This window comes from Cupressus sempervirens, chromosome 1 (genome assembly GCF_028749045.1).
Source record: "Cupressus sempervirens isolate cs-2001-9-10 chromosome 1, ASM2874904v1, whole genome shotgun sequence".
Lineage (NCBI taxonomy): Eukaryota > Viridiplantae > Streptophyta > Pinopsida > Cupressales > Cupressaceae > Cupressus > Cupressus sempervirens.
Window position 1 is genome coordinate 352,229,611 of NC_143118.1, and position 26,289 is coordinate 352,255,899.

At 34.7% G+C, this 26,289-nt stretch overlaps 1 protein-coding gene across 4 annotated transcripts in view; it reads right to left on the reverse strand.

Moving 5' to 3' along the window:
• The window catches only part of LOC149577684 (CCR4-NOT transcription complex subunit), a 136,224-nt gene that overhangs the window by 26,997 nt on the left and 82,938 nt on the right, over window positions 1-26,289 (reverse strand). For all 4 annotated transcript variants that reach the window (XR_016363813.1, XM_089825133.1, XM_089825125.1 and 1 more), the window contains exons 4-10: window positions 22,160-22,213; window positions 21,884-22,029; window positions 21,551-21,704; window positions 21,310-21,447; window positions 13,632-13,703; window positions 13,403-13,476; window positions 13,153-13,294 (exon numbers count right to left, since the gene is read on the reverse strand). Coding sequence is in view for 3 of the 4 variants with exons in the window: in XM_089825133.1 (XP_089681259.1) it covers window positions 13,153-13,294; window positions 13,403-13,476; window positions 13,632-13,703; window positions 21,310-21,447; window positions 21,551-21,704; window positions 21,884-22,029; window positions 22,160-22,213 (780 nt within the window). In the remaining variant the exon portion in view is untranslated. The remainder of the gene's footprint in view (window positions 1-13,152; window positions 13,295-13,402; window positions 13,477-13,631; window positions 13,704-21,309; window positions 21,448-21,550; window positions 21,705-21,883; window positions 22,030-22,159; window positions 22,214-26,289) is intronic.

Genomic DNA, 26,289 nt, shown 5'->3' on the forward strand with positions numbered 1-26,289 from the left:
CTTGCCGGAAAATTCCCAAGCGAAATAAAAAATTGAGGCACCAGCCAAAACCATAGTCGACAAAAGATGGAAAACTTCACTTAAGAACACTCGAAGGGAGAATGGTAAGTTAACGCAGGAAGAAGCAACAACATGGTCAAGACCACAATTAAGAGATCTCTACATATTGTAAAACAAAAGAAAATAAAGCAGAAGATTATGAGAAACATGCAAGAAAAATCTAGTCAGGAAATTCCCGTGAGAGCCCTTCCCAAGTGAAATAAAAGTTAAGGCATCAGCCAAAGTCACAGTCGGGAAAAGAGGGAAAACTTCACTTAAGAACACTTGAAAGGAGAGTAGGAAGAAATTCCCAGACACTTACTACAGTGCCTACCCCTAGTTTACTTTTCATGTTATATTGTCGAATTCTTTTAAGTCAGCTTTTATGATTGTGTTATGATTTATAGTGGTACTCGGTTACCTGATTTGATTGGATGTTATTTCATACTCAATTTATATATTTGATGAGCTACTTGATAGTCGGTTATTTTATGTGTTTATGTTTATTCTTTCAATGATGATGCTTTGTATATTCATATAGTGATTTTAGTTGTTTCATGATGATAGATGGATGATTTATATACAGTTTTGTATGGTTACTTACCCCATACTTGCATGAATATGGTAAACATGTATGTTTTACTTTATGTTTGACGTTTCTGATGTAGTTGAGGGAGGGAGTCATAGTCACCTGCTAGTCAAGATCTACACGATGCACCACTCCCTGCCATTGCCTGTTTAGTTTAGAATCTTAGATATATATGTATGTACATGTTCGGCTTTTATGCAGATTGCAGATACTAGGCATCAACTTCCCTAAATTGTTAGGATAAGTGTGCCCTATCATAGTATCTCAATAGTAAAGAGGGGAGATAGTTCTCAAGTCCAAATCCTAACCCTAAGTGAATTGTCCTAGAAAATAGAAGCATCTAAGTTATTTACCCTTCCGAATTCGTCAAGTGACGTGAATTCGAGATTTTGACCCTTCAGTTTGAATCCGTACTTCATCTTTTAAATGGGTTTTCTTATTTAAATTTGTGGGTTTGTTGTGATTTTCAATTATAATTAAATCAAATAAAGATATTACTAAATGATTTAATTTAACGAAAATTTTATAAAGAAAAATCAATTTTTAATTATATTTAATTAGTTGAGAAATTAATTAAATAGAAGAATTAAATTTAAAAGATTTAATTAAAGTTCCAAATTTGGTGTAAATATATTTATTTAGTTTAATTATAATTAATTTAGGAGTTTCATTTTAATAATTAACTCTAAATATTATTATTAGTTAAATTAATAAATATACTTTTAAATACATCTTGTTATCTAATAAAAAGCAAGAGAGTAGGAAGTAAATAAAGTTTATTTTAATTAAAACGCAATAAGGTTGCACATGAAATTAAAATAAATTAATAAATAAAAGAAAAAGGCTTTGCATGTTCGTAAAATTGAAACCCTAAAGGAAAAGGAGAAAGCTCTTTATTAAGAAATTAGAGCTCATTTTCTCAACACACAGGTTTGGAGGAGCAAATTTCCGGAAAGGGGTTCCAGAAGACGGGAATTCTTGCTATCTTCAAGCGTTTGTTTGGTTAGCATCAGATCGAGGTAGGAATTTTGCTTGAGATTTTCACAGTAGACTGTTCTGAATCTTTCCTCTATCTTTGTGAATCTTGATTTACAAATGACTTTGTTTGAAACCCTTGTTTTAGAAATTGTTGTTCTTCATTATTGAAATGTCTGTGAACGAAAATCTAATTGAAAACCCTTGTGTTAAGAAATTTTCAAATTACGTTTGGATTGTCAACATAGCTAGGGTTTGTTTTTGAAAAATTGGATCTATACTAAATTGGTAATTGATTTGAGAAAACCATTCTTATCTTTATTTATTTGTTTTTAAAATAAAAAAAGAGCTCACTGGAAAAAGTTGTATTCTAAGTCTGTACTGGAAAATAAATTTAAAATATATATATTATTTTGAATTATAAAAAAAATAGTAAAAAAATCCAATTTGAGTGGCCGGGGGCCACCACCTCCCCACCCCACCTTTTTTATCTCCCCATTGGCACGAAGGCTGAGGCTGCCAAAGGCAGCAGCTGCTGCCTTGGCATGTTGTCGGCCCTTTTTAAAGGGTTTTAAGTTTTTTTTTTTAATATTAACTACTGATTTTTGTATATTAAATTTTTTTAATTAGTTTTTGTTTAAATGAGTTGAAGTTATATTATATTAAATGTTTTATTTAAATTAAACTTATTTATTATTTAATTAGTTAATTAAAATTTTAATTATTAAATTAATTAAATTAAAATTAGTTTTTTTTATTATTATTTGGACATTAAAATATGTTTTAAATATGATATCTTTTTTTTTAGTCTTATTATGGCATTATAATATCATTCAAATACAAATTGTTTTGGTACTGAATAAATGAAGTAATTATTCATATGAATTCTATTATTATACTCAAATAAATACCTAGTTATAATGAAATATGGACATTTAACTAGGAGATAGAAACTGCCTTTGCACTCGATCTTATCTTGAAACCTCTATCATTTGGATAACTTATAAAAATTGAAAACTTCAAACTTTATCACAAATTGACTTTTATGAAATTTCATTGAAAACTGAAATGGCAAATTAAATTACACTTATTGAGGTTTTGTGTTGGGTTAGGGATAAACCTAGTTATGACCAGTTGGGTATGAATATCGAAGGCTTGGGAGGTGATTGGTTTATGATGTTGTTATGTATGTTATTTAGTCATGATCTTTTACTCCCAACCAATGTGATGTATTCATGTGTTTCTGTGATGAGTTTTGATCAGTTGCTAGTGCTTTCTAGTTGCTTGTATAGGATTGAGGTGAATAGTCTGATTTTCTTGGAGTAACCTATGAGATTTCGATCAATTATCTTTTGGTGCTTTCCAATTGCTTGTATACGATTGAGGTGAATATTGTGATTTTATGAGTTGTACTTTTTTGAGCTTAGGGTAGGTTATCAGAGGCTACCTCAGTAACCCATTATAAGTTACATTAATAAGTGATAACATTTCATTAAATGGGTTTAAATGAATTAACAAGAGTCAGTGTTTTACCTCACCCATGCCTTGAGTGCTAGTACAGACTAGGATGGGACTAGAGAGGATGCTTGGTTGCGACCTTGCCTCATTAGTATGCCTTGTCTATAAGAAAGGATATTGATGCCACACAGAGTCACTTGGGGGCCAGAGTCCAGAGAGGCTACTAGGGTAACCTTAGAGTTGGCTCATGCGATGACACTTACTCACTTACATAGTAGGTTTCCTATGTGTCTTTGTTGCCTCTAGGATTAGATGTTACTTGTGTCTTGGTACCTTTGAGATAGATTGCTATCAAGATTTCTTTGACCTAGATTTTGGATTATGACTTTTGTACTTGGTACCTATGAGATAGACTACATTCAAGATCTTGAGACTTAGATTATTGTTATGACTTTTAGATTGTTATCCATTTGGGACTTGAGATTATCTCCTCAACATGGTAGGAGTGGGTCATTTAGGTTTCACGAGGTCGGGTAGTAATGTTTTTTATACCATTGAGATCCGACAACTAGATGTCGTTGTTGGATGTACTTGTGCAGTTGTTCTATTCTTTTGATCTTGTGACTGTTCTTTGGTCATACTCTGATGTATTGTACTTGATTACTGGAGATCTTATGAGATGTATTTATTCATGATATTAGCATTTCATAGCCTGTGATTGTACAAAGGATGATTATGCATTCTAGTTATGCCATGTGGCATCTTATGTAATTGTATATTATTTTGTTTGATTCATACTTATTGTTATTCTATGATGAGGATTTTGTTATGTATCAGATTTAGTCTTAATAGAACTTATATATGTGATTCAACATCATGGAACCACTAAGAGATGTAATTTGTTTATGGATTGTTTGTATGTATGTGAGTTATTGCTTTTGCTTCCGCTATGTCCTCTCTTGTTTTAAACTTTCAAAAAAAAAAAATGTTTGGCAAACTTAGTGACATTACATTAATTTCTTTTGGGTTCCCTGGCAAGGGCGTTACACTTACAACTCCCTAATGAAGCATATCAAGACCTCGTTGACCAAACAGGCAAGTTGATCATATAGTTAGCATCAAAGAAAGAGGAAGAAGGAAAATTTGAGAACATGTTCACTAAGATACTCGAGAGTAATTTACAAAGCAAGGAACAACTATCCATCTCATAAAACCAAGAATTGGGGAAACTAAGCCAAAGACCCTGAGAGGAGAGTTTCAGGAAAGAAGCAAAAGGCAACTAGAGTGGAAAGGGCACTAAGAGGGCATGCAAAGGAATCGTATATGGGTGGGAGTCCAAGAGAAGCACCAGATTCTCGAGAGATAAATAGTTCAACTAGATCCAAGGCACATGGTGTGTACAAACCGACTGAGATATATGGTGAGTGCTCCAAAGTTCAAATGTCAACAAGGAGAAACTCCCCAAGTTCATAAGAAATAGATTAGAGGATGTTGTAAGGCACTACAAGACATGCAAAACTATCAAGTCGGTAAATTGTCAAGAGGACAAAGATTATTGGCTAAGAGCCTTTTCCAATAAAGCTATGGGGCTAGCCAATGAATAATTCACAAAGCTTGATGAGATATCCACAAGGAACTATTAAAGGATGTGCTTGAGAAGGATTTTAAATCATTGAGAGATGACAAGGAGATTGCAGTAAAAATCAACAATATTAAACAAGTGATATGAGCTTACAATTATAGGCTCGAGGAGTTGCTAATTAATTGCAGAATCAGCCAAGCAACAAGCTTAAGAAGCGGAGGTTCATTCCTTTGCCATGGATGAAAATAAAAGTGGTACCTCTACCGTCATATGTTAATGTTTATAATCACGCAATAGACATTGAGAGTGAAAATAAAACAATGATGAAAGCACCAAAGTTTTCTCCAAGTGATGTGCTTCTAGAAGACATGGGCAAGTCTTGGCAAGTTGACCATTTGGCTGCCAACTTTTCAACTTATGGGTGCTACTCACACTTGCAATTTTTAAGGAACAAAAGGTAATAATTGGAACCCAAGTATTTTTCTTGATTTTTATTGTCATCTTCGCAAGAAGGCAAATGACGCATTGCAAACCAAAGTTGATCATGATTGGACAACCCCATTGAAAATTGCATCAAAAGTATGTAATTGATTTACATAATCAAGTTATTGATGAGGAAGTAGCTTCCTAGAATTTGTCAAATTTGTGCTTTGGAGAACAATGGAAGGATTTTTGGAGTTGGGGGTCATGATCATGGGATGAAGAAAATTCTCGAAGCTACGACTCTTGGTGAAGAGCAACCAATGAAAGCATGTAAAATTATGGACAATACAACTACGAGCAAACTATATAATGTGGAGCATATAAATCATTGTTAAGAGAAATCAACTTCACATAAACTTTAAAGGAAATTAAAGAGGAAATTAGGAGGGATGGAAAATGGAAAGAAAGGATAAAAAAATGGAGTTCAATAAAAAAAAATTTTAAGGAGAGCGAATAGGTGAGGAAAAAATAAAATAAAAAGGTTTGTTAAAATATTATAAAAAGGAAAATTCACTTAAAAGGAAAAACAATTTTAAGAGGAGAAAAAAGGTCACTAAAATATTTAGACTTAAAGTCAAAAGGATATTATAAAGTGGAAAGGCCAATTTATTAAAGTGTATAGGAGAAAAGTTATCCAGGAGGTAAAGTTAAAAAATATTATCGAATCTGGAGAAAAATAAAAAGGTCAATAATATAAAGGTGAGAATTAAAAAATATTCAAGCTTGGGACAAAAAATAAGTTTGCCTTTAAAAAGCATATAGAAAACCCCCATATGGTAAAACTTAAGTATGATAAATTAGATGACAAAATTGTATATGTTGATTCAATAATAATTAGAAAACTATCAAATAAGAGTTTTAGTTGTACAATATCCTTTCTTTAATTTGCGAATCCCCTTCAAGGATAACTTTAGTGACGAATTTAACTCATTGGAAACCCAAAATTTGGTAAAAATAATTGCACTTTTGAGATGGCATGTCACCTGCGCTTTATAAAAATTGGGTCCCATTCATAGGCCAATCGCCAGTAGAGATACATAATTATTTCTATTTCAGTGATGACTTCGCAAATAGAATCTAATTTTTGCACACGGTAAATTAACTATTTTCGACTACAATTTCCAAACCTTGTCTTAGTTAATACTCATATTCGCCATTATGTGGTAAAAAATTAGGTTAGGTTACAGGTTAAGTACATAGATTTGACATGTGTCTCTATTCCAAAGACTTTCCATGGAACCTTTTATCGTTTCAAACTTGGGCCTGAAATAAATTTGAGTGTAGACACGTGTCTTTATCTCGTTGACCTTCTTTAACACTTGGTGTCCTTTAAAAGTTTGGCCCACAATAGGATTTATGCCCCTGGACCCTGCAAGGGCGCTACCCCCAAATCCCTGTTCAATAATTTGGCTGGATATCAAAATCATAAAAGTGGGTAAAAATAAACCTTTAAATCTAATAATTAATTAGGCTCCATATTATAATAACAGTTAAATGTTGGTTACTATGTATCTGTACTTTTGGCTGCAATTTTCTTCAATGATGAAAGATTTGCCAACATTTTATAGAATTTTCATATGATTGAAAAAAGTCAACACAAATAACATTTTTCCTATCACATAAAAAATCATCAGCACATATTATATTTTTTCCTATCACATTAAAAAAATCCACCAACAATATTATTTTTTCCACCCAAAATAATGTAGGATTTGTCAAGATTTTACGCCTTTTCCAAGGAGGGGATTTCTTCAAGTTTCCCCTACTCCCCTTCGCCATTCATGTATGGTGGTTTGGTAAAACAATTAATTGTATCATTACACAACATGACAATTTACTCACTTTCCCTTTGTATGACAAAAGTTTTTATCGAGAGTGATTCATCCTTCCATGCAACTACACTATTTTTTGAGAGCACAACTCCAAGTAGTCGCACAACCCTATTCTCTCATTGCATAGCCTCTACCCATACCTTATTTACAACAAGCTTTTGGCACAAACATATGACAATACTAAGCACTCAACAAATGATTTCACATTGTATATAGTCTTCATTGATTCTCCCCAATAGCGCATGGCCTAAGTATATAAAGTTGACACCATTCAAGGTAGGATAGGTAATTTTGGAATCTCACTCAAGTATGACCTCCACTGTAGCACCATATCACCATCATTCCAACATTGAAGCATTCAACACCCTTGTGTGCATATGGCATTTTTAGACAAGGTGCATTCTTGGTGCATTTCTTTGCATATGGCCTCATTGGTAAAAGACTAATTCCCTCACCTCTCAATAGTGTATTGCCAAACCAATATTGCAACGAGGATTTTCCACAAGTTGCATATGTTGGTTGAACACTCCAAAATCACTATTTTCTGGCTTCAACGACACTGATTTAAATTTCCAAGCAAAATCTAAGTTTGAGTCTGCAAAGTACAAGTCATTGTCTACACTATTGTTATCAGAATTCCCTTGTGTTACTTGAGGCACACTTGTTCTCTAGAAGACATCTTTGTGGGAGGGGGAGGAAGGATGACATGGTCAGCATACAATGTCTATTATTGTGTTTTGATAATATTGGTTATCCAACTATGTATTAATTCAATTTTCATTGTCAAGTAGTTATAAGTGTCAACTAGTCAATCGGTTATTTACATCTTTATTATTACCTCATGTATTTAATTTATCAAATATAGCAGTAAACACTTGCTCAAGACTATTTGCACACCTGCATCGTTTATTTTGTTTCTAAACAAACCAAGAATTTGTCATACATTTATAAGGTTTTCTACTCTACCATCTTTGGAAACCATCTTAACCCATCATCAACCCACAATTCTATAAGACATGCTTCCCAAGAAGAATTCATCTCCATTGTAGTTCGTGCACGCTAAAAACCACTCCTTGTGGAGATATATAAAATGAGCTGCCCATTTTCACCTAGTTTGTCCTAGACTTTATTGGTCGTTGTGGACATTTGATCAGCAACAAAAGGCCGCTAATTCCAATCAACTCAAAGGTCCTCCACCTTTAACTTTCATTCCAAATGTGCTAACCACAAGAAATTTACCTACGCAAAAATCACTCGCTGAAATAAAGATTAATATTAGGTCAATGCCCTTTCCACTCAAAATTCACAATTAAAGTTATAATACAATAAAAATGAAGTTTTTATTAAAGAGATCTTTGATTTTGTCTATACTAAATCCTCTAGAATGTGCTTGTCCTAAAAAAGATCATGTTGTACTACATCCCAAAAATTCAACACATAAATTTATAAGTAAAGGGAATCTCGGACCACAAATGATTTCCCAAAAGCATGGGGTCAAAAAACCAATAGCCAATCCATAATCAAATTAGTCCAACTTGGATCATTGCTCCTATTGCATCCACCTTAATGAATACATCCTCCCAACATGGAATATACCTCCTAAATTCTATCTTGAACCAATAAAATCTCTCATATTTGTTTTATAAGATGTCTTACAAAGCTAAAAATAGTCAGTCAAAGATGCTCTGCCTAGACTAATTACAACCCTCGACTTCAATGCTCTCTCCCATCTGTACTACGACGTATTCCAAGAGGCAAGATGTGCCATATAAGGAATCTAGTAGAATCCTCCAAGGGTGGCAACCTATTTCAACTTATGACTTGCAATCACTTGGTCAAAACATGAAAAATATCCATCATCATCTTGCAATCACTGACAAGTATCTTTGTTGTTATAAGACAATTGTAAAGTGGCTTTGGTTACTGTATATTCAAATGATTTTCTCAAGCTACCATACTTCCTCGGCACCTTTATGTTGAAGTTGTTCAATACACTTTATTCCAAAAGCTATAAAAGGCATTTAAAAAAATCTTCATATATAGTGAAAACGTTAGTTCATTTGGTTTACTCTTCAGAATACTTTTGTGAGAATAATATAACTCTATTGAGAGCTCATTTTGATCCCAACAGTACCTGTGTTGTTGATGTGTTGGTAGCTTTAGTAGGATAAACTTGTAAAATCAAAGAGATATTAATATAATGACAATGATTCACACACACACAACTATAATTGAGGTTGTCATTACATTATATTAATTATGTTGATGAATAGACATGTCCCATGAAGAGACACGTCTCTTCTCTTGGTTTATTCCTCATAAAAATACAACCAGGATGTTGCCATTTGGAAAACACATACCACATATCATGGAAATGTTAGTACATTTGTAGTAATCCGTGAAATTTAACATGGTATCAGAGCAGGTGACTCTTAAGCATGTTAATAATAAAGCTAGATAAAGGTGGAGTTGAAGACTATTGAATTCACATCTTTGTGAGTTGTTGAGAATATTAGACTGCTCAACTCTATGTGGACGCTCTCAATAACAGATTGTAGGAAATGGTGGGGAGACACTGAAGCTCTATTTTAATATGGTGGGGAGACACTGATCTTTAATATACCAAAAGAAATTTACCTACGCAAAAATCACTCGCTGAAATAAAGATTAATATTAGGTCAATGCCCTTTCCACTCAAAATTCACAATTAAAGTTATAATACAATAAAAATGAAGTTTTTATTAAAGAGATCTTTGATTTTGTCTATACTAAATCCTCTAGAATGTGCTTGTCCTAAAAAAGATCATGTTGTACTACATCCCAAAAATTCAACACATAAATTTATAAGTAAAGGGAATCTCGGACCACAAATGATTTCCCAAAAGCATGGGGTCAAAAAACCAATAGCCAATCCATAATCAAATTAGTCCAACTTGGATCATTGCTCCTATTGCATCCACCTTAATGAATACATCCTCCCAACATGGAATATACCTCCTAAATTCTATCTTGAACCAATAAAATCTCTCATATTTGTTTTATAAGATGTCTTACAAAGCTAAAAATAGTCAGTCAAAGATGCTCTGCCTAGACTAATTACAACCCTCGACTTCAATGCTCTCTCCCATCTGTACTACGACGTATTCCAAGAGGCAAGATGTGCCATATAAGGAATCTAGTAGAATCCTCCAAGGGTGGCAACCTATTTCAACTTATGACTTGCAATCACTTGGTCAAAACATGAAAAATATCCATCATCATCTTGCAATCACTGACAAGTATCTTTGTTGTTATAAGACAATTGTAAAGTGGCTTTGGTTACTGTATATTCAAATGATTTTCTCAAGCTACCATACTTCCTCGGCACCTTTATGTTGAAGTTGTTCAATACACTTTATTCCAAAAGCTATAAAAGGCATTTAAAAAAATCTTCATATATAGTGAAAACGTTAGTTCATTTGGTTTACTCTTCAGAATACTTTTGTGAGAATAATATAACTCTATTGAGAGCTCATTTTGATCCCAACAGTACCTGTGTTGTTGATGTGTTGGTAGCTTTAGTAGGATAAACTTGTAAAATCAAAGAGATATTAATATAATGACAATGATTCACACACACACAACTATAATTGAGGTTGTCATTACATTATATTAATTATGTTGATGAATAGACATGTCCCATGAAGAGACACGTCTCTTCTCTTGGTTTATTCCTCATAAAAATACAACCAGGATGTTGCCATTTGGAAAACACATACCACATATCATGGAAATGTTAGTACATTTGTAGTAATCCGTGAAATTTAACATGGTATCAGAGCAGGTGACTCTTAAGCATGTTAATAATAAAGCTAGATAAAGGTGGAGTTGAAGACTATTGAATTCACATCTTTGTGAGTTGTTGAGAATATTAGACTGCTCAACTCTATGTGGACGCTCTCAATAACAGATTGTAGGAAATGGTGGGGAGACACTGAAGCTCTATTTTCACATTAAAGTAGATGCGTTGAAGAAATTTCATTGTTTATATGACCCCACGTTCGATGTCAATGTTGATCACACTTGGCTGAGGCTATGAGTTATTGACTATCAAGGTATCAATGCGATCAGTGTTATCAATTTTCCACAATATCAAATGTGACATAAGAACTTTTTGAGTACTTGGTGAATATCACTGATATTTTGGGAGACCAATACTCTTGATATCAGATGTCATATCAAACCTTATTTTGAGTACTTGGTGAATATCATTGATACTCTGGGAGACCAATACTCTTGATATTAGATGTCATATCAAACCTTATTTTGAGTACTTGGTGAATATCACTAATATTCTAGAAGACCAATACTCTTGATATCAAATGTCATATCAAACCTTATTTTGAGTACTTGCTAAATATCATTGATATTTTGGGAGACCAATACTCTTCATATCAGATGTGATATCAAAACCCTTTTGAGTAATTGGTGAATATCATTGATATTCTAGAGGCCAATACTCTTGATATCAGATGTGATATCAAAACTTTTTGAGTACTTGGTGAATATCATTGATTGATATTCTGAGAGGCCAATACTATTGATATCAGATAAGATATCAAAACTTTTTAAGTACTTGGTGAATATCACTAATATTCTGGGAGACCAATACTCTTGATATCAAATGTGATATCAAACCTTATTGAGTAATTGGTGAATATCATGTATTCTAGGAGACCAATACTCGTGATTTCAAATCTGATATCAAAATGGTGAATATCTTCTGACCAAAGATATCTTTAAAATTTGTCATACCTAATATTACTAATGGTGTAATATGTGTCCTTCGTTTATCCTCCCTAGCTAAGAGGGAGTGTTGATGTTTTGGTAGCTTTAGTAGGATAAACTTGTGAAATCAAAGAGATATTAATATAATGACAATGATACACACACACACACACAACTGTAATTAGGGTTGTCATTATATTATATTAATTATGTTGATGAATAGAAATGTCCCATGAAGGGACACGTTTGTTCTCTTGGTTTATTCCTCATACAAATACAACCAGGATGTTGTCATTTGGAAAAGACATACCACATATCATGGCAGTGTTAGTACATTTGCAGTAATCCATGAAATTTAACATGTGCCAAACTCAATGTAATTGTAAATTCAGTGACAAATCAGACAGATGCTAAAGTTCATCACTCCATTTTCTCAAGAATGTCACAGATTTAAGTGTACTCCCTGTTGTGGATATGAGACTGAAAATTGTATGTAGACCCAGGGAATTCTCCATTCGTATTCCAGTCTGCCTAGAACATTCAAGCATCAATAATTTCTCACTCTTGAACAGCAAGAAAAACCATCATGTTTATTGTATTATAATCTACGTAGAACTATCAAGTGTCAATAATTGTTCTCACTCTTGAAAAGCAAAAAAAACCATCATGTTTATTGCAGAAAACATGCACAAGTTTGAAGTTGTAGGGTATCCGGTATTCTTGACTTCCAGTACTAACTTTTTACACTAGAGATTATGTATGTATATGTATGATTGTCTAAAATTTACCAGTTATGAACATCGGTAGACTTTACATATCCAGAACTAACATACACATCACAACTAGAGAAAGGAAACGAAGCTCACTCTAAGCCAATACATCGGTAGACTTTACATATCAAGAACTAACATACACATCACAACTAGAGAAAAGAAAAGAAGCTCACTTTAAGCCAATATAGATATGCAGAGAGTGTTATTCAATTTTCCCTTGCACCAGACAAGAAAAGAAAGAGAAGCTCTTTATATTTATATAGTAGAGAGATGGCCAAATCGTTATGTCTTACACTTCAACATCATAAAATCTTCAAGAAAGTATACCTGTGGAGCATAAGTCAAATTGAAGGGACCTTGGAACACAAATTTCTAGGACCCTGTAAGTTTATGCACATACTGACTCATGCTTTTACCCATAACATAAAGAAAACAATCCCATGGTAATCCAAATTTGCTTAATATATAAATCAAATCAAGAGAACATGCATAGCATCCATACTCCAGTATTATTAAAATGGTACATATTTCTCTTAAGGAATAATATTGTAGAAGTAACACTAAATTTATACCTTAAATGCCAAAAGGGTATGAACACCCAAACTGAATAACATAAAAATGAAGCGCAGAGGGAACCACAAAAAAGGGTCTGACCTTAATATTTTGACATGATGATATACAGTTTGAGATATATGTGTGGATAAACTCTGTTGGGAGGTCAACTGCAGTTGTGAGCCTATTAACAACCTCCATTGAATGCAGGCTCATGTCCATATTGACAAGCACTTTGAAATAGCTGATATCAAAATTCAGCAAATAAGATAACCCATAAAAATGCATTATTGTCTTGGCAGGTATGATATTATAAACCTTAGAACAATGTAATGCGAAATATAAAGCATACTCTGCTATTTGAACAGAATTCATTAGCTTCAGAAGTACTTCAACAGCAATTATAGGATTGTTCTCGACCAACTCCTGGAACAATAAGTACATAATAAAATATCAACTTTATTTATAACATAAAACAACAATTGTCAAATGAGTTATATGTATCTCTAGAGAATTATAAAAGCATTCAGAAATCATTGCCTGAATTTAACAATTTGACAAAAGAAATTGAAAATGCTTACTGGAAGACGACGAGGAGATAACCCACAGTGATAAACAAGTTTTGGATCAGCTTCAAGCTCCGAAAGGACTTTCTGTAAAGCAACACAACGGGTTGGGTAAACTTGGTAAGTATTTTAATTCCAGAAACATAATTTATGGGTCCATTTACCTGACATGAAGGCTACACACATATTCTTCCTTTCTAACCATCAAGATGTCAAAAACAAGAAGCATGCTATCAAAACTTTTAAGATAAATACAAAAACTGAATGCTTTAAGAAACAAAAACTGATTGACACTAGGCAACTTGATAATCCAGCTCCCAAGAGATATTCATGCTACAACGCACTAGATCTGTTGCATGCAGAAGATTTTTTTTACAATGACCTATAAATAATATTTAGATGATACATAGGACATAAAAAGAGCTGAACTAAAACAGAAGACTTTTATTAATCTGTGCCTTTAGTACATAGCATGCTCAAGATGTTTGATTGTCTTCCTTCCAATAGCTGTCTATTTTAAGATAAATAAAAAAAACTGAATGCTCTGAGAAACAAAAACTGATTGACACTAGGCAACTTGATAATCCAGCTCCCAAGAGATATTCATGCTACAACACACTAGATCTGTTGCATGCAGAAGAATTTTTTACAATGACCTATAAATAATATTTAGATGATACATAGAACATAAAAAGAGCTGAACTAGACAGAAGACTTTTATTAATCTGTGCCTTTAGTACATAGGATGCTCAAGTTGTTCGATTGTCTTCCTTCCAATAGCTGTCTATTTTCTCATATTTTGACTCCTGAAAATTTTCAAGAACAGTTGTGAAAGATGAAACAGTTGCTGTTACATATGTGACTCCTTACTCCATGTCAATTAATATGAGTTGCGACAAAATGTACTGGTCAAACATGTCCCATGGTGTACTGCCCCACACAACACTGGGTGATGCCACTTCCCTGTAAGGATGAAGTCAGGAACACGGTTAGCACTTTTCTGTACCACACATTGTGACCTCACCTCAGCAGCTTGATCTTAAGGTTTGCAAAACACTGCCAAGTCTAATAATGAAAATCATGTAAAGCTTCGAATACACTTGGATTGTGCTGGATCTGACTTGACATGCTCACCCTGCGCTACTTATGTATGCGCAATATTTGATAATCTTTGAAGCATAGTTAAAAAACCAGACCTCGGCAATAATTTTGGCTGAAAAAAAATAATTCAAAACTCAAATTCAAGCAATGACTAGGCAAATTTTCAAAAACATTAACACCACAAAAATTTGTAAAGAAATCCTTCAAAAACGTGCATACAACTGAATTTCTAGAACATTTTTCTAATATGCTTCATATATAGCTCAAAATCAGGGTTCCAGTGAACACACATCATTCACCAAAAAATAAATTCAATACCTATCAGTATCAGGTTCTGAAGATTATAATCTATAAATTTCTTCAACATATAATGCTCAAAAATGTTTGTCAGTGCATAGGTGTCCTCAAACCAAATGGTCCTATTGTAGCTTCTTGTTGATCAACAATATCATCCTCAAGAAAAGCATCTTGTGAATGCAATGAAACTCCTCTAATCTCTCACCTTCTCCCTCCTCACATGTTGCTACTTCAACATGACATGCTGCCACATCCCTCTCCAAATCAGCCATATCATTCTCAGTTATCAATGATTCCATCATATCACCGATCAACTCAATGTACAAATTGAAGTCATTGAATTCAAATATTTCTCCTACTTTGCATGCAACTAAAAGTTGTAATGTGTAAAAACCAATGTTCCAAGACTCTACGAGTCCGAGGCAGAGGCAACCTTTCCGACGCAAATGGCCTTTGGACTTTGACTCAGTCAAGTCCTGGCGGAGTCCACGTGGACTCGCCGAGTCTTGAGCCCAAGACTCTTGCCAGCAACTAAGGCCATAAAGTGCAAAAATTCAAAAAAAACAAAGACTTAAGTTGCAATTTTTCGGTTTGTATAACATCTATTTGACCTAAAAAGGTCATTCCACCATTTGCTTATGCTTGTGATAGAGAGGAAAGAGATAGCTAAGAGTATCGGGGTTTTGAGAGAGAAATTAGCAAACTGGTTGGCTCTCCCATATCGATTGTTGATGGTTTGTGCAACTTTGTAGCTTGCACATAAACATTGAGAGGAGCTTAAGGAAGCATTTGGAGGAGGCTTCTACAAACTTACTTGCATTTCCATTGTTTGTGCAAATTTGAAGAGGGAAGCAACAAGTTGCATTTCTTTGTGTTGTTTTGTAATATATATTACATTCATATTTTTTACTTTCCATTTTGTTTACATTTGTTCTAGTCTCTACTTCTAACATCTACTATTTAGAATCTAGATTTATTCTAGATTATCATAATGACAAACTTGATAAGTAAGAGGGCCCTAAAGTTTAAAAAACTGATTTGATGCTAACTCTTTTCTCAAGGTGAGCCTTGTGGAAGTGAAACTAGGCCTGCCTTTAACCTTGATGCAGAACCAACTGCAATAGCAAGGGATAAGGCTTGGAAACATGCCATCTCGGGCCACAAAAAGGGAGTTATTACATGTTGGCATTGCAGTGTAATATATAACAGGAAAGGCATAAATAGATTGAAGTATCACCTAGCACATATACCTAGGCGTGATACTAAAAAAAGCAAAGATGTACCTCAGGATGTTATGCGAGACATGCAAACTCTTCTAGAGAAAAAAAATGGAGAAAAAAAAATTGAAAAAGAAGCAACAAGAAAAAATGGCACAACTAGCCCAACAAGGATCTTCATGTTTTGCTCTCCATTATCCCCTACTCCACCTACGGATGTTAGTGCTTCTACGAGTGTGACCATTGGGCCTCACATTCGTAAGCAAAGATCGACACTTGATTCCATGTTTGTTCCATACATGGCTCTAGGTGCACAACCATCACTTGAGAGCATGGGTTGGAATAAGGAGAAGCATGATTATGCAAAATTGGCACTTCGAGACTTCTTCATCTACAACATTTCATTCAATGCAGCATGGTACTTGTTTATTTAAATTTTCTTCTATGAGTGTGACCATTGGGCCTCACATTCGTAAGCAAAGATTGACACTTAATTCCATGTTTGTTCCATGCATGGCTCCAGGTGCACAACCATCACTTGAGAGCATGGGTTGGAACACTTGGAGACTTCTTCATCTACAACAACATTTCATTTAATGCAACATGGTACTTTTTTATTTAAATTTTAATTTATGTCTTATCATATACACTCGAAAAAGCGCAACAGGTTGCCAGTGAAAAAATTGAATGATCTTGTCTTTGTTCACTACAACCTTTGCCTTTTCCATAGACAGATCCTGGGCACCGATTGTATTAGAAAATGTTGATCCACATGCAAAGTGGAACACAGCGATTGCTGATCCAGTTTTCACTGATGAAAGCATGGAGTGGGTTGATCAGGTGGATAGAGAGGCTGAGGTAGTAGCGATGGCAGTCGAGGAAGCTAGAGCACGAGGAGACGAAGTGTAGGACCTTAAGGCTAGGAGTGATGGATTCGAGTTTGATGATGAGTATTATGTGGGTGAGGATGGGGATGAGGTTCAACCTCAAACACAGGGAGAGAGGATGGCTCTACAGTCTTACATGACTTATCTTAGGCGTACTTGTAGGAGGGCACTGGCTACTATGAGCCTTAGTCTTCTATTGTTCTACACTCTAGTTGTTATTTTGATATATGATTTTAACTTTTGATACCATGGATTTCGTAATCCATGAATATTGTAGACATTTGACACTGCACTAACACTATGTTTATTACTTTATATTGTGTTATTCAATTTTTTTCCTTCAGAATTTCGCTTTTATACTTATGTGATCTATGCAAAATTGTGTATGTGTATTAAGTAACTTCTATTTATTTATCTCAACTATTGTGTATTTGATGTTAATTGACTAAAAGATGCATGAAAAAACCTTAAAAACCTTGAACAACAGAATTGGCATACTCTACAAGGAAAGTAAATTTGTTGCAAATCAAGCAACTCCTAAACATGCAAGCTCTAGCCATCAATGTGATCCCTCATGAGTTTCAAGAAAAATGCATGTTTGTAAATTTACTTACCAATATTCCTCACATCTTCTACCACTTTCTTCACCCAACTAAGTTTCTCAATATCCTCAAGAAGAAAACAAATGCAAGGGACAACATAAGCATTTGAAAACAATGTATTGGCCTCTCCCTTAGAAAATTATCAACCAACAAATATGTAGGTGCACTGTTTGTCTTTGTCTAGACAACATTCTCCACTTCCAACTTTGTCACCACCTCATTCAACAAATTCCACAAGGTCTTGATATGTTTTATTCCACTCAAGGTCAATCAATTTTAATAAAACTAATAGCCCACTAAAGCCATAAGGAAATTGATTTAGGTGTCAATCCTATCATCCACATACAAACAACATACGACGTCACAAGCTCTCATTTTCAAATTTCTTCATACATCTACTAGTAAATGTGTTATTGACCATGTCCAATAGCAATGGCACACTAATCCTATAGTGGCTCAACAGCTTGAACACTTTCTCAACCATAGTCAATCACCTACTACTCATGATAGAATCTTCACAACATTGAAAGTAATGTAATAGTACCAAAAAATTAGTACATTCCAACTAGTCTCGAACAACAATTCCCTATTCTATGCAATTGCTTTAGAAAAAAGAAGCGTAGCAGGAATGTCACAAAGTGCAAAAAAACTAGAACTATAGTTGCAATCAACACGTAATCCACATGTTCATGGTCCAATAAAAGAAATAAGAAAAGAAACTTGTATATGTGGCGTCATAGTTGGGAATCTTGGACTCACCTCAAACTCAACAGCCAAAAACATTGGACTCAAACTCGGACTATGCAAAAACACAAGAAAGGACTCAGCAAAAGGAAAAAACATAGCTCTACAAAAAAAACAATTAATGCTTCTAGAGAATATAAGAGCCGCAATTCAAACATTATGAAAAACCTCCACTGTTATCTACTATATCTGATAAATAAGACATGGTATACTAATAAAGATGGTAGTGCATACTAGATACAAGAGTCAAATATATATTTATTTGCTCATGATTAAAGGGTAATGGCAAAAGTGTAGGCAATGACTCATTTGTGTGCAAATTAAAAGTGGTAGCAACTTCAAAACTCAAATGGGGTTTGGGGGCAACACCCCTAGTGGAGCCAAGGAGTGTGCTTCCTCTCTTTTCGAGAGAAGTTTTCTCACATGGGTTTTTCTCCTCTCCATTTGTGAGATATTTGCATTTCATTGCATTTTAGTTGTATGTGGATACCTAAAATGGCAATGTGGCTAGGACCCGCAATGCATATCATATTGCATTTTCATTCACTGATTGCAACTTTTGCATATTTCCCTAACTCACACGTGGGGGGTGTTGATCTACACATTTACGTCTTCTAGATAAATACAATTGTGTATTAGCGAAGGAGATTAGGTGTATCATTTTTTGTGCCAGAGTAGTTATACCTACTCTTCTTCCTAATTGAGACACCTATCCTCGTCACTTGCATTTTTTTACTCTTGTTTTTTGCTTTACAAGAATTGGGGTTGTATAGTGTAAGATATCTCATTCTCATCAATGCATTGTGTACACGGATAGGTTTAATAGCTTGTGATTGCTTCTCATTTATAATAGTGGTTTTTTTCTTGTCTTGTAGCTCAGGCTCCTAGGTGCATCAACAATTTATAATCACGGTGGTGTGATAGGGTAACATTTCTCTTGAAAACATCCTCCTGCTGACAATGTAGGATTTTTTGGTGAGGATATGTAGCTATAGAATAGTTTTAACAACAGAGTGATGAAATTACATTCTATTAGACCCTTGACACATTTATTTTGCTAATCACCCAAAGACAATAATTGAGGGATATATCCCATAGTAGGAGGTAGGTGCACCTGCCCAAATAATAGATACCTTATTGTAAGTGTAGATATATTGCACCTGCCCAAATAATAGATACCTTATTGTAAGTGTAGATATATTGATCCTCTTTGTAAAAACTTTATCTTGGGTGTTTTGAGAGAATGAAAGCTAGACTGTGTTGCTTTGAGAAAATTATTTTTAAAAATGGCCAAAGTTGAGTACTGTTTAATATTTGTGTTCCACAAGGACACATCCCCTAACTTGGAACCCCCCTTCTCACCTTGGGTACAAAACAGGGATGCAAGGAAGAGATTTCAATGTCACCTTTACATTCCCTTGCAGTCTCAAATCAGGACGTTTCAAAACACCATGTTGGGAAGGTTAGGAAATTTGGGGACAGATTTGTGTACCGGGCAAGGTTGGGGGATGGCCCAGCCACCATCACCAGTATCTAAATTTGTCCCCTTTTTTCCAGCAGGCAAAAACATCAAAAAAAGTATCTCTTATTTTTATTTTTCAATGATAGGCAGGCCCCACATAGGTATTAGAGTCAATAAAAGACAATCAAACCCTATTTGGAGGCTAAAAAGGTAAACTCTAGTTCATTTCTTCATTTCAACCATTCTTGGCAAGAAGAAAAAGAAAGATGAACGGCAAGAAAGCTTTCATGTTTGAGTTGCAAGAGGAGGGTTTGGCATAAAATCTTTGGATGATCTTGATTTTGAATCCTAGAGGACATCCATATATTTAGCATATATCATTTGCAGATAAGTTATTGATTTTGATTATTATGGGCATATGATTATGGAGTTGACAATCGAACTTCAACGTTATTGTTTACATACAGCATATTTCTACAATGAAAGTATTTGAATCTTGTCGATTTACTTGTAATCGTTGTACTACGCTTCTAAAATGTCTATGGTGAATGGTTTATCAATGTTATGATATGTGAATTCTCTCTCTATGTATTTTTAAAAAATTAAAATTTCCCTATTTTAATATTCATAACCATACCTGAACCAGAAACACATCCCTGTCCCCAAAAAGGTCCCCATGGAGCATAGTTTAATATTGTTGAAGCATGTTCACAATGAATATGAGATAAGTGAATAGAAGAGATGTCTATTATCATGATGCCGGTCAAAAATCTGATTGGAAATTCATTTTGTCAACAATATTTATATCATTCATTAGCCAACAGATTACAGATACAGATAGAAAAAGTTGATACATAAAACCTCCTTGCTTTACTAAGATGCTACATTCAAAGAAAACACCTACGACATTCAGGACTGCATGCTGAGATGCAAATTTCTGACAACATAGCTTGCCAAAAAAAGACTTGCTACATCTTTATAATCCAGGCTACAGCATTCAGTATTCAGTTATTGCCTTGTTGATTCCACAATCCATTAAAGTAGATGTCCATTTTATATAGTATTAACATGTAAGGTCCAACATGAATGACCTGTTAGAAAGCCAGCACTATATTGCTCGTTTGTCTCTGCTGTAAGAATGGGATGTCAAAGAACATCAATAACCAACCAAAAAACTGTAGACCAAGTACACTTTGCAACTTGAATTTTATAAGACTGAATAAAACACAAATTAGGGAATATAGATTGTATGAAGATATTATTGGAATTTCATATTTCTACTTTCTAGTGCCAAAGAAATAAACTATAAATGTTCAATCCCATACGCTAATTTAAATATAAACTTGCAGCTACAAATTTTAATGAAGCGTCAATGCCATCTACCTCTTGTTGTGCAGGTGCAAGAGCTCCCTTTAATGCTCTGATTATCAAATCCCTAACAGCAGCTCCACGACTACTGTCGGCACACATGCTATAATCCCAGAGCAATTCATGATTGTTCTCTGGTGTCAGCCACACTAACTGTATAATAACCACATATACAAAGATCAATCGCCTTCCAGTAAAAGTAGACACCTAGCATTCATTAATCAATTAAAGCTATCAAGTGAATCCAGGTTCCTGCCTCTCCATCCTGTTCTGGAAGTATAGGTGGGACTGGCCTGATCCATGGTGGTTCAAATCCTTTAATTGATACATTCTGAACTAGACCAGCTGCAGCTGCATCTCTGTTTCCACCACCTATTCGATGTTCACTGCCTGGAGTGGGATCGTCAAGCCTGTTAAGTTGGGAAAATGGGAAAATTCAGCATATCAAATATTTCTTTCATTGCATTGTGTCAGTCTGTCCATAATAGGAACATAATCCTAAAGAAAACCTAAGTCTGCTGATGTGCTTGGTTCACATAAAGGATTTTCCTCCAATAAACTGTTGTAAAATGTGATAAGAAAAGCATACTCGGGTGCATCAGCATCACAGCCATTTGGTACATCTGGATCATGAATTACATTTTTGGTGGCTGCACTCTTGAAGTAACTTTTATATGGTTCTCGTGGAAGCTTATCAGAGAAATGTCTAACCAGTTGTTCATGAGACAAAAATGTCTGCATCAGTCAAAAAACAAATTGTCATACAAATAATCACAGTTTGAAATGTCATTGCCACATATCCTTAAAAAGCATTTAACACTTAACTCTCCAGTTTAAATCATGAGCAATTAGCAAAGCATCTTACCTGTGAATTTGGATCACAAGTCCTGATGTACTCAGCTGCAGTTTGACTGGAAATCTATGCATGCAAAGTGTGTAAGTTCAAATATATGACAAACATTGGAACTTGACTGTTGACAGCAGGTAGTGAAAGATAACTCCAACACAAAATTAACAAATTTACCCATGGTGGATCTGTGATATTTTAATAGAATGCAATGTATATAAAAATAAGCACTGCTGCTGCAGAAATTGGCATCTTTAAAGTGTATTCACATGAATTAAATAATTCAGGTAGCTTATCTTTTAGCATGCAATGTGCCTCATCAACTACTGAAAAATTAGTCATGAAAATAAAAATTTACCTTTTAGAATTATCTAACCCAATGAAAAGACAGGATACAAATACATAAAGACTGGCATGAATCGAAACACATATAACTTGAACCCCAAACACAAACCATAGTTCTTTTCAACTGCTGCATTCCATTCAAGTAAGAGTCAATTTTACAGTTCTGGGCTTAAATACCAAGTCAAATGGCTTTGAGGAGTAATCAATGAAAATAGAACATACAAAATCAATTGTCTATCTTTAGCAAGTTTAGGAAACCAATGAGTTTTCCTGAATGTCTTCAGGAGAATGTAAGCACCAATATGGGATGCATTTCTGAACATGTCCATTGGCAATTTGGTAGAAAATGAATAAAGAATTGTTTGCAGGAGTTATATTCCATTTTATTGTGTAGCTTAAATTATTGAACAAAATAATATCTGCCACAGAAGTAATTTGCATCTCATATTGGCACTTGCCTTCTCTCGCAGAATATCAGGAAGAGTCACTGCTTTCCTAGACTTGCTATAATGATTTGGAGTGTATAAATTTTCAAATTTGTCCATGGGCGCCATTCTGGTGGCAATAGCCACAGGACAATTGATAGAATATCCCATGAATCTTGACAGGTGGAGTACTTAGAGGGAAAAAAAAAAATTAGATTACCCATTTGTCTCGATCCTTCTATTTTTCCAATCTTCTTAGTTTTTTCTCCACCTCTTCCTCTCCCTTCTGTTTATATGCTTCTTAATGTAAGTTAACCGCTTTGCTGTGTACTAATTCTTTTCTTTAAATCTTTTTATTGTATCAAATTTTTGTTATTGCTGAAAATATTGCGTGGTCCTAGCATTGTATCTAATCTATTGGTATTTCAAATTTCATCATGTCTGAGCATTACAGAGAAAAGACCCTTGCTAGAAGCATGGCACTCTGTATGACAAGATGGTAGGTGGTAGGAATATGTTGTGGTACAACAACTTCTAGAGATAATAACCACCTCAAAATACCACCTAGCTCAAATGCCAAACCTTGGTCGCAATGTTTATTTTATAAACAAATGGCAAAAAAATGGTTGTAAGTTTGTTTCAAGCTCGTTCAGAGAACTTGGACAGAAAAGAGAAAGAAGAAAAGTAAAACTAAAGAGTGGGTCAATAATTCTCTCCTAGACCTCCTCCTTTCATGGATCAAATGTAATGTTACTTTTGAGCCTAGAAAGAGACATTCAAGGGGCATTAATTCTCATAACATCAGACAAACTTCTTCTGATTCCAACCGTTGCTTGAAGGGGATTGTTAGGAGAAACACGGGACAGCAAAGAATGAAATTGGAGACTTTTAGTTATTGGAACACATTCCATTCAATGAGGCAAGGCAACCAAAGTTATTTATTTTGTATGCATCAAGGTATTCGAGCTAAATTAAAATTTTCATTGTAAATTACTAACAGATTTATGTTTCATTCTTAAGGTCCACTTAGGGCTGACCTTTTATGCTACTAATACATTTTTTGAGTCCCCTTAATGGAAAGCAGTAGTTGATGCATTTACCATAGTTGAAACTGTCTTCAAAACTATCAGGTGGCTCATATCAAGGTGTTAAGTTTGATGAAGATGCTGACAAAGGTGAGGACAATTAATTATTCAAAGCCAATAAGGAGGTCATGAACAGCCCATACATAGTGATATATCATGGAACCAAATTTGTAACAGTAAAATATATTATTCTTACCAGCGATGGTTGTGTTCCTATCCTGCGATGAAAGGTGAAACAGCTCCTTGTTTACATTCATACTTATCATTGTTGTTTGAGAGTTATGTACATGTTGGCATCGGTTCCATTGGGAGTTTCCTAATGGCTTTGTTTTGATGGTCCACGTGGCTTATTTGGTTGCTGTGAATTGGTATTGTCTTGGCATTATAACTCAAAGTGATTTATTTGAAGTAATCGCAACAACTCTTCACATTCCCTCCTAGCATGTGTATAAAGGACTGGTTATTCGTGTATTATGAATTGAGTATTGGCTGAGAAATCAATACGTATGGTTGCTCTGATATTTTCAGGTGTCTAAAGGATTGCATTCTGTAATAGCTGCAACATACGCTTCATTATAATTCTGCGTATAATATTTGTGTAAAAATACTCATATACAAGTCATCCTCATTGTTAGCGTATCTGTGAAATACTTGAAAAGTCCTGCTTCTGTATCAGCATCAATCAGTGATGAACTCTATATGAGGCAGCTAGTTTTGATTGTTCAGTGTTAACGGTAAGAACTTGAGAACTCTGCACATTGCTTTGGGTTTTATAAAGGGGTATCTTTTGGGTGTGGTCGGGTATTTGCCTTTACTAGGAGTTTTTTTCCATGATAAATTATGTGTATTTATGTTCATCATTCTGTCATGTTTTGCGGCTTAATTTAATTACTGATAATAACATTAAGATGGTATCAGAGCCAGGTTTAAGCTTGCATTCATGACATCCAAAACAAAGGAAGAGAAGAGAGATCACTGGAGTTATCTGCAAGTATGGAAGTTTCGGATCTTATGAAGGTTTTGCGTTTGAGCACTGAAATGGTTGATGGGTTGTTTGTTCAATCAGCAAATGTTATGGCATCACATGAGGATCACGAAAATTCTGGTTAGGAGTTTCAAGACATTGCTTGGAGTCATTTGTTAGAGGTCGAAGTGACATATGTGCTGCACTTGCAAAACAGTCCCAACTGATTTTGTTTCTGATCTGAAAGGGCTTTATCAATTTGATCAACAATAAGTATTATATGGTTATATCTTTGAATATTGATCATGAATTTTAGGTAATTAACTCCAATATAATTGGGAATAGTGAATCATGTATGCTTCTAGCATTACTCTATATATTTCTCTTTGGGATCTAGTTTGAATCTATTTCTAATCTCTCTAATATGCTCCCTGGACGGATCGAGAAGCACAAGGATGGTGAAAGATTCCAGCCTGAACCAAGTCGGTGGCTCCTTACTAGAGACATCTCTTGAAGAAGAAGAACCACTTCAGATTGTCTTGTGATCAGTTTATAACTTTATTCTAAGAGGAGGAAATCAGATTCAGAGGGAGCTTGAGCGGTAGATGGAGAGTGGCATGCTCCTTGCAGAGGATCAGCAAGCTCATGTAGCAGTGTAACTACAAAAGCTCCTTGTTTCATCAAACATTGAAATCAGCTCTATCTTATTGTGATAATCAAAGCTATGAGAATGTCACCCCTGTTGAGAGGAAGTCTTAGTGTTCAGATGATATTTTATGTGTGCTTTGATGAGTGCTTCTCTGTGAGAAAAGTTCAAGGTGAATCCCGTGTTAAAGAGTTCTTCTCTATGAGACATGTTCGAGGTGAAATCCATTGTTAATGAGTTCTTCTATGCGAAAGAAGTTTGAGTTGAAATCCCTTGTTAATGAGTTCTTCTTTGCAAGAGAAGTTCTAGGTGAAACCCTTGTTAATGCATTTTTCTCTACGACAGAAGCTTGAGGTGAAAGCCATTCTTCCATCTGCTGGGAGTAGCTATGGTGGCTCCACCCTCTAGAAGTAGCCATGGTGGCTGTCATGTGAGCAAATCAATAACTTGGTTTTTCTGTTCTTTCACCCTCTGGGAGTAGCCATGGTGAATGTCATTCTGAGATGACAATATTATGTTGAGAAAATCTACGATGAGATTTTGTTATTGACACATGCCTTTTGTGTTAAACATTATGACATGAAAAAATGGAATAATATCTCCTTTGCTAAGAGGGATTGTTAATGTTTGTAGCTGCGGGAGATATTATTTGTACCTGCAATGGTTGTGTTCTTATCCTGCAA